This window comes from Mustela nigripes, chromosome 6, assembly GCF_022355385.1.
Source record: "Mustela nigripes isolate SB6536 chromosome 6, MUSNIG.SB6536, whole genome shotgun sequence".
Taxonomy (NCBI): Eukaryota; Metazoa; Chordata; class Mammalia; order Carnivora; family Mustelidae; genus Mustela; species Mustela nigripes.
In genome coordinates, this window is record NC_081562.1 from 113,122,561 (window position 1) to 113,139,733 (window position 17,173).

The 17,173-nt window shown below is 46.4% G+C and overlaps 1 protein-coding gene across 3 annotated transcripts in view; it reads right to left on the reverse strand.

Moving 5' to 3' along the window:
- Nucleotides 1–17,173, reverse strand: part of IL2RA (interleukin 2 receptor subunit alpha) — a 47,843-nt gene that overhangs the window by 11,898 nt on the left and 18,772 nt on the right. For 2 of the 3 annotated variants that reach the window (XM_059404029.1, XM_059404028.1), the window contains exons 2-3: nucleotides 3,293–3,493; nucleotides 459–551 (exon numbers count right to left, since the gene is read on the reverse strand). In XM_059404029.1, the coding sequence (XP_059260012.1) occupies nucleotides 459–551; nucleotides 3,293–3,493 (294 nt within the window). The remainder of the gene's footprint in view (nucleotides 1–458; nucleotides 552–3,292; nucleotides 3,494–17,173) is intronic. The other variant, XM_059404030.1, reaches the window with a different exon arrangement.

Consider the following 17,173-nt stretch of genomic DNA (forward strand, 5'->3'; position numbering starts at 1 on the left):
TATATGCTCTATGCTCCCCAGCATAGCCCAGCAGGCCTCACACCCTGTTTATAAGCAACATGTTGAGGTAGGTGCTTGGCTGGCAGCTGGTTGTCTCGTCCTGAAGGGAAAACGAGAGCATTTTCTCGAGCGCAGACACCACGGTCTGCAGGGCCGGGCCCCGTGAGTCGTATCAGACATGCTTTTGAACTCCGTTCAGTGGCACCGGCTGAGCCGACCTGAGCCCAGGGCTGCTGGGCTCAGCTCCCGGAGCGGGAGGAAGCCCAGAGCCTGCGCGGGCTGGAAGGGCTAGTGGCTCTAGAGCCTGCAAACACTGCACAGACGTTCTCGCTTCCCTGGCATCCTGTAAGAAGAGGATGGTGAGCCGGACGTCCCTCCCTCGGGGGGCACAGGGTGCGCCCACAGGAGCAGGGTCGGCCTGGAAGGCAGCCAGACCGCTGTGCAGACCCGCCTCTTACCCGGAAGCTTCCCTTGGTCCCCGGACGGCGTTAGGCTCTGCATTGCCTTCTCTTCCTCGGGTCTGGGAGTGACTTGTCCTGTGCTCTTGGAGGCTAGAGGGTAGAGACAGAAGCAAATAACTTCACAGAGGCTTAAAATAGAAGATGCTCTTTGGTATTCATTTATTCGACGTGTGTCTTTCCACCACCAGGCAGTATGGGGGTGCAGGGGTTACAAAGAGGAGCCACACACACCCCCTGCCCTTGGGATACTCCCAGTGGGACCTCCCCATGAGCATCAGTGACTCACAATGTGTTTCTTTTCTTTCTTTCTTTTTTTTTTCTTTTTGAGATTTTATTTATTTAGAGAGAAGGAGGGAGAGAGCTCAAGCAGGCAGAGAGGCAGGCAGAGGCAGAGGGAGAAGCAGACTCCCCGCCGAGCAGGGAGCCCAACATGGGGCTCCAGCCCAGGACCCCGGGATCATGATCTGAGTTTAAGGTAGACCCTTCACTGACTGAGCCACCCAGGTGCCCCCAGAACGTGTTTCTGAGGGAACTGAGAGGTTGCCTGGTGCGTGTGGGTCTCCCCAAAAGGGACTGCATTCTGCCCATCCACCTGCCAGCCTTGCGCGCGGGCCTGGGCACGATGGCCGAGAGGGGTTCCTTGTTTCCCTACAGCAGTTCACTGAAAGGTAAAGGGATCCAGTCGTAAAGCAAGGACGAGGGAAGCCTCCTATCACACTCCTCTCCGTTGTGTAGACTCGGCAAAGGAGCTGAGTACGGGCACCGCCGAGACGGGCTCGGGATTCCAGCTGAGGGGCCGGGGAGGGTCTGCTGGGAGAAGAGGCGACGGGGCCAGCAGAGGTCTCCAGACTCTGCGGTCCGTGCCTGGGGCGGCCGACACAGAACTCACTGTCGCTCACAGACCCCGTCCCCGGGGCTGAAGCATCAAAGGACGAATGGACCCACCACTTTTCACCATGTTCCAGTATCACAGAGACAAGAGACCCGGTCGAGAAATGGGGCTCGTGAGAGGGCTTTCAGGACTCCGTGGAGAACACGGAAGAGCTAAGTCAGCCCAACTTAGGTCTTGAAAGCCCCTCGGGGGTCATGCCCTCCACATTCCACACCAGGAAGGCGACCCACCTACCGTCTCGGGGGTGGGTAGGTGAGGGTAAGGGGTGCTCAGGCTTCTATGCTCGCCCTCGCCAGCAGTGATGGGGTTCAGCACCCTTAGTCCACTGCTGGTTCCAATCCCATCTGGCAGTGAGGACTACAAGGCTCTCAAGTCAGGTTATCAAGTCCAGAAATAAGCCATTCAAAGGGAACAGCTTGGGACGCCTGGGTGGCTCAGTTTGTTAAGCAGCTGCCTTCGGCTCAGGTCATGATCCCAGCGTCCTGGGATCGAGTCCCGCATCGGGCTCCTTGCTCGGCAGGGAGCCTGCTTCTCCCTCTGCCTCTGCCTGCCTCTCTGTCTGCCTGTGCTCGCTCTCCCTGTCTCTCTCTCTGTCAAATAAATAAATAAAATCTTAAAAAAAAAAAAACAAAAAAAAAACAAAGGGAACAGCTTCCTCTTCCTCCCGGCTCCGCAGCACCCGCCACCCACAGACTCGCAGCCCCGCCTGCACACCAGCCCCACCTGCCTCTGGGCTTGATTCTCTCCTCCCTCCCCCAGTGCAGCCAGGGTCTTGCGGTAGTGGAACAGGTGTGGGGGGCAGGGGGCTTCTGGGGGGTCTTTGGGGAATATTTCCCACACTCTGGAATGCCAGCTCCTGACGCTGGGCTGGGAAGACCCTGGGCCGACAGTCCTTTCTGCTTGACCATGGATTTGTCCTCTGAAGAAAGGTCTCAAAGACTTCACGGCAGCCACATTGAAAATTCCCACAATCGGGGCACCTGGGGGCTCAGTGGGTTAGGGTCTGCCTTCCACTCAGGTCATGATCCCTGGGTCCTGGGATCGAGCCCCGCGCCGGGCTCGCTGCTCAGCAGGGAGCCTGCTTCTCCCTCTGCCCTTCACCCCGCTTCCCTGCTTGTGCTTTCTCTCTCTCAAATACATAAATAAAATCTTAAAAAACAAATAGAAAATATCCGTAATAGATAAGACTCTCCAAGTCAGTAATAGGAGCTTCTCTTCCCTCTTTACTCTCATCAGGGAAGGAAATGCCTTGCTCACTGCCTCCACTTTTCTAGCCAGAGCTTCCTCCTTAGGGTTGTGGGGATGGACCCTGAGAGGCGAGGGCACGGAGGCATCTTGGGGAGTTGTTGGGAATTCAGGTCGCCATATTGCTGGGGGTGGAGCTAGGATGGGTTGCTGGCACCAGGCAGCCTGTGGGTGGCGTGAGGTAGGAGCTTCTGAAAGCAAAATGCAAAAGAGTTGGTGCAGCCTTACGGGTAGATACTTACTGGGATGGTTATTATTTTTCTGATTCTTTATATGGGCTCATTCTGACCAGTCTTTTTAAATTTTTATGTCTAAAAAATTGCGATGAGATATACATAGCATAAAACGTACCCTGTGAATCATTTTTAATGTGTAGTGTGGTGGCATGAAGTACATTCATATTGCCATGAATTCGACTTATTTTCAAATTGTTCAGTAACGATTAGTATAACGTCTGTTCCCTCTCCCCCTGCAAAATATAAATTCTTTGAGCGCTGGGTATCCCGAGGGCCTAGATCAGTCCTTGGAACCAGGAGGCACGCCTTAAATATTTGCTGAGTGAATGATTTTCGAGGAACCGCCGAGGTGAGTTATTGCATAGTTTGGGCCGGCGGGTGTTCGTCTGTAGGGCTGACGCTCTGTGTCCTCCTGCTGGAGTCTTCCTTCCCTCCACGTTACAAAAGGAAACACTTACATGTGCGGACGCACTGGCACTTGTTTTCCCAGGAAGCGTGGCTCGAGTTTCCTGCACAACGCATGAAGCTGTTTAGCCGGCGGAAGCCCCTCTCACATCCACAGTTTAGCATCGTGCCCGTGCTGTACTCGAGGGCTTTGTACACGGCGTGCTTGAGGCTCGGCGGGTTGTCGTCACAAAGGTCTGCCGAGAAAAAGAGGCCTGTTTCGGGTTAGGGAGGCTCTGCCCTCACACTCACGTCCGGACCCTCGGATGAGCCCATCACACATTTCTTGGCTCTCTGTAAAGGATTTATGGGTACCCCACCTCTTCCCAGAAGGAAACAAAGGCTGTCGCCACTGTCCTTTAGAAACCTTTGTATCAGAGATGGTTCAGGCTTTGACCTCAACAGAGCTGCCCTCCAAATTACAATTTATTTCAAACTAAATGAATAGAAGCAAATGAGATTTTATTCTGAATATGCCTCATGCTGAGCAGGTATAGAAAGAGAGAAGGGGACATCGGATACGAGGAAAGGAAGGGAGGGAAGTCGTATGAATGTGATTGAGGGACACGTGTGGGCAAGAAATACTTGTCAGGAAGTAAGGATTGTCAGAATTTCTATAATTAGTGATTTTGTACCACTTTCTTTCCTTTCCTTTCTCTCTCTCTCTCTCTTTCTTTCTTTTCTTTTTTTTTTTTTTTTTTTTTTTTTGGAGACATATATGTAAAGGGCTCCACCCAAAGTCTGGCGAGTAGGAAATGTGTATTTTTCACCCACCTCCCACCTCTGAGTTTTCCAGATCCCTTCTCATACCACAAGGATCTGACCCTTTCTCACCTCCCTTCAAAAAAGGACACTGGTTTCTCACCAAGGACACCTGAAATAGTAGCCAAATGCCCAAGTAGTAAGGGGAAAAAATGTGCTGTTCAAATCAGAAAAGTGATTCCATTGTGTATCTTATAACAAGTCCTGCTTTGAGAGATTGGATCTTTAGGGAAAAGCCCCAGGCTGGATGGAGATTGTGGCTAGGAAGGATCGCAGGAGACAGGAACAGGTGAGACAGCACTGACCGCCTCGCCCCTCGCCAGCACAGGCACAAATCCAGGCGGGGTGCTGCGCCCATTGCTGGCAGAGCACGGTCGGCCGGTGGCTCATTCATCGTCCCTCCACCGGAGTGTGTGTTGTCCTTACACTGCGCCCCAGATCTTGCCACACCCATGACTCAGGATACCCCTGATCTCCTGAATCATAGAGGGCAAGGAGAGGGGGGACCCTCACCCACCTCTCTCCAAGAAGGGTCTAAGTGGAAATAATATGAAAGGCTCAGAGAGCCAGCGATTGGAAAGGGACATGTAACATACACACTGAAAGATACTGATCATCATAAAAATCACCATAAGGCAAGAGGGGTAGAATGGTAGAAAGGGGAGAAAATTGAGCTTCCGGATCCGAGCCCTGCCAGCTTACTAGCTAGAGTGCCTTGTTCTTACTTTTCGAAGGCTTGGCCACTTTTTCCATAAACGGGGTAGTATAATGATCATCACCATTTTACTGTTTGTTTTAAAGATTGCATGAAATGACGTGCAAAGGTAACTTGGAGACCGCCCCACACATAAGGGACATAGAACAGATGCCCGTTCTTCTTCCTTCCTTTTCACCTCTGTCCAGGAAAGGAGACGGTAATTCAGATAGAGGCAGGACTGACGTTCACCTTAACCTTTATCTCCTGCAAGAGGTCATCTCTCTTCACAGCCTGTATCCCCAGGACCAGTCACTGGTACCTGCTGTACATCAGTACCAACCCATGTTTTGAGTATCAGAAGGTAAATCTATTGCTAAGATAAGATATGCACAATAATAATTTTTAAAAAATGAAAGAACAAGGCAAGGATGTGCCCTCTCATCACCACTTTTCAATATGGTGCTGGAAGTCCTAGCTAATGCAATTAGAAAAGAAAAGGAATTAAAAGTTGTTGGGAAAGAGTAAAACTTTCTCTTGCAGATGACATGACTGCCTCTGTAGACAATTTAGAAAAATAGACAAAACCCTTGTGGTACCAATAAGCAACTTCAGCAGGGCTGCAGGATACAAAGCTAATGTATGAAAGTGAATTGCTTTGCCATATACCAGCAAGCACACTTTTTGGTATTCACCCAAGAAATTGAAAAGTTACGTCCACACAAAAATCCGCACATGGATGTTTCTAGCAGCTTTACTCGTGATTGCCAAAACTTGGAAGCTACGTGTAGCTATCCTTCAGTAGGTGAAGGGATACATGAACTCTGGTCCATCCAGACAATAAAATAGTATCCAGTGCTAAAAAGAAGTGAGCTATCAAGCCATGAAAAGACATGGAGGAAGCCTAAATGCATATTCCTAAGTGAAAGAAACCAACTTCAAATGCTACATTCTGTGTTGTTCCAACTATACGACACTCTGTAAAAGACAAAACTATGGAGACGGTAAGAAGATCCTGGAGGCTGGGTGTTAGGGAGGAGGGAGAGGTGAATAGGCAGCATACAAAGGATTTCAAGGCAGTGAAAATACTCTGTAGGATACTTTACTGGTGGGTGCGTGTCATTATACACTTGCCCAAACCCACAGAATGCGCGACACCAATAGTGAAGCCCGATGTCTACTGTGGACCCGGTGATGATGGCGTGTCCGTGCGGGTTCATCCACTGAAAGGCAGTGGATGGGGGCTGACAATATGATCACGTGGGGGGCGATGCATGAATGAGGTCCAGAGTACGTGAAGAATCTCTGTACCCTTTGTTTGGTTTTGTTGTGAACCTAACACTGCTTTAAACCATAAAGTCAATTAACAACAACAACAACAACTTAGAAGCAATGGCTGTGCCCTGAGCTGGATGAAATCATTGAAGGGGGAGTCAATGATGACTTCTGCTTCCAGCCATGGCAAAATTTTGGTACCCAAACTTATTCTCCTGCTGAAAACAACTTTAAAACCAGACAGAATATGCAAAAAAAAAAGTGTTTCCAGGCATCGAGTAAGAGGCAGCGCAGCCCTGTATCATTCAAGAAGAGGGAACTGTGACGTGAACCCCACCATTGCCGTGGAGTCCCTCACGGCCACTTTCCCACCAAATGGCACCAAAGTGGAACCCAAGCAGAGCCGTGGTCTCACGGACCTGAGGAGGGAAGAAATCAGAGCTCTAGGCCGCTGGCATGGCTGGACTTTGGACACTGCCCCACACTGACCCATCCTTATGAAGTGTAAGACCAAAGCAGACAGACAGCAGGACGCACCCGGGACTGAAGGACCTGTAAGAACAAAATGTAACGCCTCTGGAAGGAAGGTGACATATTCCAGACCTTCTAAAATGTGTGATTTATCACGTCCGGCAAGTTTTTAAGAATTCTGGACATGTGAAGAAATAGGAAAATGTGACCCCATTTTTTTTTTTTTTTTTAAAGGAGTCAATTAGAATCTAAAATGGCCCAGATTTTGGAATTAGCAGACAATTGGCCGCCATTCATTTTTATAAAGAAAGATTTATGGGGACAAACCCACACTTATTTGTTTACATTTGGTCTGTGGCTGCTTTTGGGTGGTAAAGACAGAGTTAAGTGTTTGCAACAGAGACTAGATGTCTAGCTGGCTGAGAATATTTACTCTCTGGCCCTTTAAGAAAAAAATTGTCAACTACCAATTCCAAGGAAACATGGCCATAATGAGTGAATCAATAAGAGATCTCAGAAGATAAATGAAAACTATAAGAAGGAACCAAATAAAAATTTTAGAACTGAAAATTGCAATATCTGAAAAGAGCTTCACCAGACCTTGAAGACAGAGCAATAGAAATTATTGAACTGATGAGCACAGAAAAAAAATTTGACTAGACCTTCAGTGACCTATGGGTTAATATCAGATAGCCTATCATATTTAATTGAAGTCCCATAGCAGTGGGAGAGTAAGAATGGAGCAGAACAAATATTTGAAGATATAATGGCCAAAAATGTCTGAAATTTGAGGACAAATGTTGACTTAGAGGTCTAAGATGCTTCAAGCAACGAATTCCAAGCAGGATGATTAAAAAAAAAAAACAAAAAAAAAAAACCTAGATACATCATAGCCATGCTGTTGAAAACTAAAGCTAGTGGAAAAATCTTGAAAGTAGCCAGAGGAAAAGGACACACCACATACAGGGAACAACAGTGAATAATGGCTGACATTATTTCACTGAAATAAGGAAACAACGCAAGTTAGAAAATAATGGTAGAACATATCCAAAGTCGTAAAAAAAGAAAAAAAAAGCCTCTCAACCTGGAATTCTACCTAGAAAAAAAATCTTTCAAAAACAAAGATGAAATTAATGTATTTTTGGATAAATGGAAGCTTAGAGAATGTATTACCAGCACACCTGTGTTCTAAAAGAGAACGCTGAAAGGAAATTCTTCAGGTATGTGGATATTACCAGAGTTAGAAATACAGATCCACAGGGAAGAGTGGTGTGCTGGTAGATATTTAGGTAAGTGGAAAGATCATCTTTTAATTTCTTTGAAAGAGAAGTATTTAAAATAAAAATAATAAGAGTTCATGGCGAGTGTTATTGTATATGTCAATGTAAAATATGCAACAAGTGCAGTGTAGAAGTTGGGGTGAGTAGATGTTTCTATCATATAGTTCTCGTATGCAGAACGGTGTAATACTAAATCCAAGGAGAGCGTGGTGAGTTAGGGATGCCTCCCTGAAAGCTCAGGGAAGCTGGCGAGTAACAACACAGAGTGTAGCTTAAATGGCACTAGGAAACAAAAAATAGAGTATTAAAATACTTTTATTGTCAGCCAAAAATTTTTTTTAAAAGATTTTATTTATTGGCAGAGAGAGATACGGCGAGAGACGGGAACACAAGCAGGGGGAGAGGGAGAGGAAGAAGCAGGCTTCTTGCTGAGGGCGGAGCCCGATGCGGGGCTCGATCCCGGGACCCTGGGGTCATGACTTGAGCTGAAGGCAGACACTTAATGACTGAGCCACCCAGGCACCCCTTGCTTAGCCAAAATTAAGAGAGAAAAGGAAGAATGGAAGAATATAAAACCAAATGGGACACCTGGGAAACAGCGTAGCAAAAGGGAAGACCTAAAGCCAACCATATCGGCAATTGTATGAAGCATACTCCAAACACATAAATTAAAAGATAGGCACTTTCAGACGGATAAAACCGCAGGCCCCCAACCCTGTGCTGTCTACAAGGGAGCATACTTTAAATACAAAGGCACTAATAGATTGAAAATAAAGTATATATAAAGATATATTATGCAGAGATCTACATAGGAAAATGGGCGCGGCTACATTAATATCAGAAAGTAGATTTCAGGGGCGCCTGGGTGGCTCAGCTCAGAATTTCCTTTCAGCCTCTGCTCGGGTTGTGATCCCAGGGTTCTGGGATCGAGCCCCGCATCGGGCTCTCTGCTCCCTGAGGAGCCTGCTTCCTTCTCTCTCTGCCTGCCTCTCTGCTTACTTGTGATTTCTCCATCAAATAAATAAATAAATAAATCTTAAAAAAAAAAAAAGTAGATTTCAAAATAAATAGTATTCACATATGACTTGATTGCTTTATAAAATTACTAAGAAATCTGAAAAATAACTACTATAATTTGATAAATTTAGCAGTCTTAATATACAAAAATCACTGGCAGTGGGGCTCCTGGGTGGCTCAGTGGGTTAAGCCTCTGCCTTTCCGCTCAGGTCATGATCTCAGGGTCCTGGGATCGAACCCTGCATTGGGCTCTCTGCTCAGCGGGGAGCCTGCTTCCCCCTCTCTCTCCGCCTGCCTCTCTGCCTACTTGTGATCTCTGTCTGTTGAGTAAATAAAATCTTAAAAAAAAAATCACTGGCAGTTATTTCTGTATATTGGAAGCGACCAATTAGAAAATTAAAAATTTATAAACAATTTCAATTATGATAGCATCAAAAAATAAAATACTCATGAATAAATTTACCAAAAACATGTAAGACTCTTGAACTGAAAACTCTGAAACATTACCAACATAAATTAAAGAACTACATAAATGGAAAAATGTACAATGTTTACGGATTGGCGGATTCATTTTTTTTAAAAAGGACATCAGTTCACCTTACGTTGATTGACAGATTCAATGCAGTTACAATTTTTAAAAATCCAATACACTTTTTTGTAGAAATTTGGCAAGTTGATTCTAAAACCTCTTTGGAAATACAACAGACCAGAATTTCTAAGCCTATCTTAAAAAGAATGCACAAATTTGGAGAGTTCACATAATCAGATACCAAGATTTTCTATAGTATATTGTGGTAGAAAGATAGACAATGGGACACAAGATAAAGACTAGAAATACATGTACATTCAGCTAATTGTTTTATAAATATGTTAGGGCAGATCAATGAGGGCAGGAAATCTCAGCAAATGCTCTGGGACAAATGGATAAATTTATGGGGGAAAAGAAGCTTACTTCACATAAAAAAATTAATTTTATTATATACCTAAACACAAAAAATCCATACCCTAGATTTATCCAGGTAAATGTGTATTTAGGTATACACATAAAAGTTGAAACTATCAAGCTTCTAAGGGTCCATGAAGGCAAACAGCTTTGCAAACTAGGGATAGGCCAGGATTTCCTAGAGAAGACCCACAACGTACCGACTGTAAACAAAATGTCAATCAGAAACTTCTGGTCATCCCAAGACACTAAGAAAATGAAAAAATAAGTGACAGACCGGGAGCATATGTTTGCAACACACACCTCGGACAAAAAAACCGTGTCCACATTCTTGAAAGAACTAGAAATCAATCCTAAAAGGCAAACAACCCAATAAACAGATGGGCAAAGACCGGAACAAGTCTCTCTTCCAAGGCAGACAGAGGATTATCCGTAAACACGAGGAAGGACGCCTCACATCGATAGACAGCAAGAAAAGCACGTGGGGGACGAGCACGGAATATTCCATTAGAACAGGTAAGACTGACATAATGACAGAAGGGAGGAGGTAGAGGTACCGGAGCGCTCTTCACGGGGGCGGCGGGAGTGTGAAATGATACCGTTCCTCGGAGAGCGGAGAGTTGTTTGGTTTTTGGTTTTTAAGGGAAGGTAACTGTGTCTCTGCCCATCGTAGGATCCAGCCACTCCGCTCCGATTATTTATCTCAGCGGAGTGAAAGCGCAGGTTTACAAGAAACTTATACAAGATACTTATAGTGGCTTTAAATAATCTCAAAAATACTGTGTTGAATGAAAGAGGACATGCACAAAATCATACACACGGTTTGATTCCGTCTGTAGGAAGTTCGAGAAAAGACAGGACTAGATACAGAAAGAAATCAGAGGACCGGTTGCTTGTGGTGTGTGGGGTCGGCGGCAAGCTGGCGGTGATGGAAATGTCGGCTATGTGGGTGTGTGCATTGCAAAACTCATCAAGTTGTACACTTGAGAACGGCATTTCTCTATAGTTTGGCCGCAGGAAAATCAGTAAGAAGTATACTTAGCAACTCTTGTAATGACTCATTAGCACAAATAATCAAGGACTGACCTCAGATGCATTTGGATTCTGATGACGTAATCAGGAACCAAGAATGCTTCTAAACACCTAAGTCTTGTTTTAGGGCAAATTGCCTTTGAAGCAACTTTGTGTCCTTAAAAACTGTTGAATTACACAATGATGTGCTCTTCTAAATAAGACCATGGAAATTCCCAGAGTCATCACAATTTGCTTGACTATCTGAGGACATCCGTCATGTGGGGATAAGGGAACTTCCAGAATTTCTTTTTCCCACAGACTTTATTTTCAAAGAAGCCCCTTTCCTGGAATTTAGAAACCCTGAAACGCTGTGGTCTATAGCTAAGAACAGGTGAGGAACTTGGCTATAATCCTTTTCCCTAGAAAGCCTTGCCAAGGGTGTTGCAGCGGCATCTGAGGAAGGTGGGAGGTATGAGCAGGTGGGAAAGACGACCCTGAAACACTCCTTCTTTTTAGTCTAACAGGAGTAAGTCTGGGGTATTTTTAGCCCTCCTAGGTATCATTAAAGAAAAAACAAAACAAAAACAGCAGCAGTAAAACATCTAGAAAACAGAAGAAGAATAAAAACCACTGTCTACTCTGAAGTCGTGCGCAGGAGTAAGGAAGGAGCGTTCAGGGTATGCGACGCGGCCCCATGTCTTTAAATACTTTCCCCCCAACGATCACTTACAGACCTGCTCCCCACACAGCACGGCAGCCACGGCCATTCCCTAAGTTTGCTCACTAAATATTTGGAATATCCGTTCTTGAAATTCAGCTAACAGGAGCTTTTCCCTTTCCAGATACGTTTCTTGCTTCTACCGGCAGCTCTGACTTTTTAAAACAAAGAAACTGTTCTGTGTTCTCAGTTGCACCTGTTCTTCTGGCTCCCACCACAGTGGGCCTGGACGCCTTGGAAGCAAACACAACTGTCCTTTTCTCGTTTCTCTTTTTCCTCTCCTCTTCTCTCCTTTTCTTTCTTTTTGTTTTTTTCTTTCCAGAATTTTCTTTAGAAGGTGGATAGGGGAAGTTTCCTCTGTGTAATTTTTTGGTATTGGTCTCATTCTGGAGTTAGATGTCGTTTTCTCTCCCGAGACTCAAGTGTCTGCTTCCTCTGGAGTGGTGGAAAATTTCAGATTACTAACTGGACATTGGAATGTGGCGGCAAATGCTCCGAGCTTGAAAAATGGGGCTGGGAGGAGGGGAGTCCTGGGCAGGCGCAGGGGGGTGTTATCCATGTGGCCTTGCCTTTTAGCTCTTGTACTTTTGCGTACGCAGAGGGGAAAAGAGACAGCGCCTGTTATTAATCCTGAAAATCCCAAGGGCTTTGTCGTGTACTAAGAGGGAGTCAAATTAAGCTTTTCTGACCCTGAAAGTGTTCCACAGCTTGTTTTGGAATTTTGCTCTGAATGGTGATTTGAAAGACACAGGCCGGATGCCATGTGTTTCTCCTTCCCACACTTCACCTTCGTCACTGTCCCCGAAGCAGAGTCGGGGGCATCTTCCCCTGGGGTATCTGCAGATCTGTTGCCTCCAGGCACTTCTGCTCTACTGAAGTGCGACACCCCCCTTGGGTGCTTTTGGGACCTTGGTGACGGCAACTAGAGCTTCCTTGCTCTGCCTTGTACAGCCGGACAGGTCTGGGTGAGAGTGAGGAACCGTAAGCCACTCTTCTCTTTTCACTGTTGTTATCTTGGGTTTTGTTTTCCCTCCAGCGGATTGCCGGAGGCTCAACTTCCCCATCTCGCCACGGCCCCTGCCAGGCGGGGAAAGAGTAGGCATTTGTGGTTCTCGGGTCATTGCGGACAAGAATGACAACCAAGGTTGCACAGTGACAGAATCAGGATCAAACCAGCTTTTCTGTCTCTCAGGCATCTGGTCTCTCAAGCACTAGGCCCTCCCATCAACTACGCACCCCTGTTCCCAGGAGGACACCGGTGCCGCTTCTAGTGCTTGGGTTTCAAATACGAGATAAGAAACTTGGTGGAACGAGGCACTTTCGTCCTGTCAGGGGCCCCAGCACACAGTGAGAACGGTGTGAGCAGACGGGGGTTCCTGCTTGGGTGCGGAACGCTGACCCCCGCTTTATTTCGCTTCCCCACACGCCTTCAGCTCCACTCCCCCAGTCCGCTCCTATATCTTTCCCCCTTTCGTTTTGGAAAGGGGAATAGAATCAAAACGAGTCTTCTGCTGATATTTTTGGGTCCCTCGAGTGAACCAGAAATACTACCACTTGCTTGGCCACCGATCCTCTGATCTGAGAGAGTCCCGTCTAAGGCGGATCCTGTACAAACAGTGGGACTGTCCCTGCTGTCCTCCTTGGGCGTGGTTCTCAAATGTTACTGTGCACACAGGTCGCCGGGGGGGTCTTATTAAAATGTGCGTTTGGATTCAATAAGGCAAACAGGCAGGCTAAGAGGATTTCTGACACCCTCGCAGATGCTGTGGGGTCCACAACCACACAGTACCGGCGGCTGCCACGTCTCCCCTCTCCATCCGCCCCTTTCCGAGGCATGCACCTGCCCCTGGTGGACCCGGAGAGGGCTCAGGCGCTGGTGATCCTGTTTACGACCAGGGGCCTTCCTCAGTATCTAAGATGACGCCGTGAAAATGTACTCGGCAGGAGGGAAGGTGGGTGGGTGAGAAACAGTTGTGGGCTAGGTGATTTGTTTTTCTTCTCTGATGTTGTTCAAAATGAAAGAGAAGCCTTCTGGCCCTTGTGGCCAATGTGAGCAACATGAAAGACAAGGAAAAGAAAGAGGATTCAAAAGGATGTGGACAGAGTCTGAGATAAGACTCTTTTCTCAGTGGGCGAATCAAGGTCAAGTGATGTTTACCCACAGCCCAGCCAGCACTGAGTAGATGGCTTCATCTTTGGGCCTTCCTTTTCTCCAGCAGAACAATGGACTAAGCACAGAAACTTCTAGATTATGATTTACTAAGCTTACGCAAAGGACACAGAAGTACATCGAGAGCTCGGTGTACCTGATAAAGAATCTGGTTCTTGACCTAACATCATTCATTTCCGACGTCAGATCTAAGAAAAATCCCCCAAATTGTACCTAATGCCAAAGATAGTCTCCGACTTCCTTAGCAAACCCATCCAGCAGTTTGGGCCTCATAGAAAGGACGTGTTTGGTACAAAATAAAACATCATAGGACATGTCAAATTTTCCTCTTAATAGGATCCTAGGATCTGAGAGCCGAGAGAGACCCCGAGATTATTTAGGTCCATCCACACATTTTGTAGGTAAGGAAACTGAGGCTGTGTGTTATTCTTCAGGTTGTGGCAAGCCTGGCAAGAGAGCAGGACCCCTGATTCGTAGGTCAGTGCTTTCCCATCACGTACAATCAGAATCTTCAGGAATGTGGGTGCTTTCAACCCAGTGGTGGAAGGCTTTCTCTTGCTGAGGGGTAGAGCTACATCTAAGCTATCTGGGTCACTGGGAAGTGTTCGCAAAATGTTGTGGTTTAATTGAGATCATTATCTTTGAAGAAGTCAGAGAGCTCAGATCTTCCATTTTGAGATAGATATAGATAGATAGATATGTATATATATATTTAGTATATATATGACATATGATATCTGAGCCTTGCCTGTGTGCTGCTTCTTTGTTTAGTTTACCTTTAAAGCTCACAACAGCCCTGAAAGGTGGATTTTACCGTCCCCACCTTACACAGAGCAGGAGACTGAGATTTAGAGGACTTTAGCAAATTGTCCAAAGCGCACAGCTCAAGGTGATAGGACAGGAATCACGAGAACGCCCAGTACTGAGGCTTTCATTTCTGCATTAAAAAACAAAAACACAAACAAAAACAAAAAACCTCACTTTTACTTTCAGAAAATGCTACCAAGTAAAAACTGAAACGTGTCGGAAAAGAACAAGAAGGAAGAGGGCAGAATCGTAGAGAAAAGAGCGCCCCGAGGACGACACTGTTGGTTTCCCCGCAGGAGCAGGGCTCCAAGTGCTCAAGACGCAGGATAGCAGGAACCAGCGGGAGGAGCTGCCTTAAGACCCAGGAGGCTTCAAGCTACATGTTCCAAAAGGCAAGATTTCAGTATTTCTGCGGCTCCATGTACACACCACGTCTTCTTTACACACTCATCGGTGGTGGGCACCTGGGAAGCTTCTATGGTTTGGCCATGGCGGATGCTGCTGCTGTAACTCTCTGGGCGCATCCCTTGCAGTGGCATTTTTGTACTCCTTGGGTCAGTACCCAGTAGTGCCCTTGCTGGATCACAGGGCATTTCTGTTCCCAACTTTCAAGGGCGTTATCGATAGGACTCGTCTGCTCTACCATGGATCGTGTGGTGTAAGAGACCATACATGACACCCACCACGTGTTGAGCTCTTGCTGAGGCCTGGAGAGCAGAGTGAGTGGTGAAGGCGGGCCTTTTCTCTCATGGAACTTATATTCTAGATAGATATTGTGTTAAAGCAGATATTAAATAAATATTACAAATTAGTAGGTACCAGAAAGATGCAGTATAAGCTACTATCAGAGCATATTGATAATTGATTCTTTTCCCTTTTGTTTTGTTTGGTAATGACATTCTGTGTACGATGAATAATGTGAATTAACTTTGGTCCCTTGTGGACTTTCCCTCCGGTGAATGGCTTCTGAGTATTTATGACCCTGGAGGATAGCTAAAAATATTAAGCCGTGGTCCCTTCCTTGGCAATCTTTATAATTTAGTAAAGAAGGTAGGACAGATATATGATTCTAACACAAAATAGAAAGTGATAACTGTGCTTGGGAAGAACAAGTGGGCCCATGGTGGCGGGCCTGCATGGTTCTATTGGTTACCTGTCCGACTCATGATTTCAGCTTAGGTCGTGATCTCAAGGTCGTGAGATTGATCCCCACATCAGGCTCTGCATTGGGCATGGAGTCTGCTTAAGATTTTCTCTCCCTCTCCCTCTACGCCCCTCACCTTCTCAAAAAAAAAAAAAGTGTGGCTTTTTGTAGACCTCATAGGTCTATAACAACATGCGGTTAGCTGGGGGCAGCCGTGGGGCAAACAGGTAGGAGGCAGGGTGGCCAATTAGGCTAGTGCTTCTCAAACTTCTGTGCGCATCTGAGTCATGGGGGGACTTTATTAAAATGCAAACACTGATCCAGGAGGCCTGGGGCAGGGCCATAGAATCCTCATTTCCGGGTTTTCTGCTGCTGTTCCAGTCACAGTTTGAGTAAGGAGTTGGGAGATTCACTACAATAGGCTGGGTCGGAGCCAAGAGGAATCTGGGAATGGGAAGGAGCAGAGGCGATAGGTAGCTGGGGTGGGGGGGGTGGGAAGATCAGTAGCACTGGACATCGATTTGCAGAGGTCAGGAATGGAAGAGAAGGGATCAGAGACGTGCAGGAACCCAGCGGGGACAAGAGAGTGGCTGGTGCAGTCAACAGAAATGAGTGTCGGTAGGTTAAGATGTGACCATCTTCCAGAAGAGAAATTTTTGTCCTCATTTTAAAATGTCAGGTATTGGGGCGCCTGGGTGGCTCAGTGGGTTAAAGCCTCTGCCTTCGGCTCAGGTCATGATCCCAGGGTCCTGGGATCGAGCCCCGCATCGGGCTCTCTGCTCAGCAGGGAGCCTGCTTCCTCCTCTCTCTCTGCCTGCCTCTCTGCCTGCTTGTGATCTCTCTCTGTCAAATAAATAAATAAAATCTTAAAAAAAATAAAAATAAAATGTCAGGTATTGAGCACAATGATCTCGAGTTGAGAGTTTACTGTCCTATTCGTGTCTACCCCCTAATGTTGAGGGAAAGCAAGTCAGCTCTGGGTGTCAGAGACCTGAGTCCTCTTCCTGTTCCACTGACCATTCACTCTGTCCCCTCGTCCCCTGCGATGGTCTTCCTGGAAGAGGGAGTGGGAAGCGTTCCTCCAAGATCGCTGGTCAAATTTCACACTGCCTGAAGCTCGTTTACCTCCAGCGGGAGGCTAGAAGGAAGATACTGGAACCAGAGGCTCGCTCTGATAGTTGGGTGAAGTTTATGAGAATTTGGGGATCCTTGGGTTGGGGTTTACTAGCTTGAAAATTATAATGTTATCTTTAGGCACATATTTTTTTTTTTAAGTTTACCCAAGATTTTTCATACCATCCCTTTGAAAAGAATGGCATCTCACTCATAGATAAGGAAACGGAGGTTAAGAGTGAACGGCGTAGGTTAAGAGAGAAGTTGAAATCAAACGATTTGGCTGTACTTCTGCAGTCCTACCGTCGCCCGACCTTAGCGACACTGAAGAGTTGGTCCACATGAGTGTTGGCTCGATCGCCCTTTCTCACTTACTCTTTATTTGTCCTCTCATCTCTGAACTTCCTCAGCTTTCTCTGTGTTTCCCCCCATTTCCCCATCACACCCCCTTTAAGTCAGCATAGCCTCTTCCTTCTGTCTCTCCACG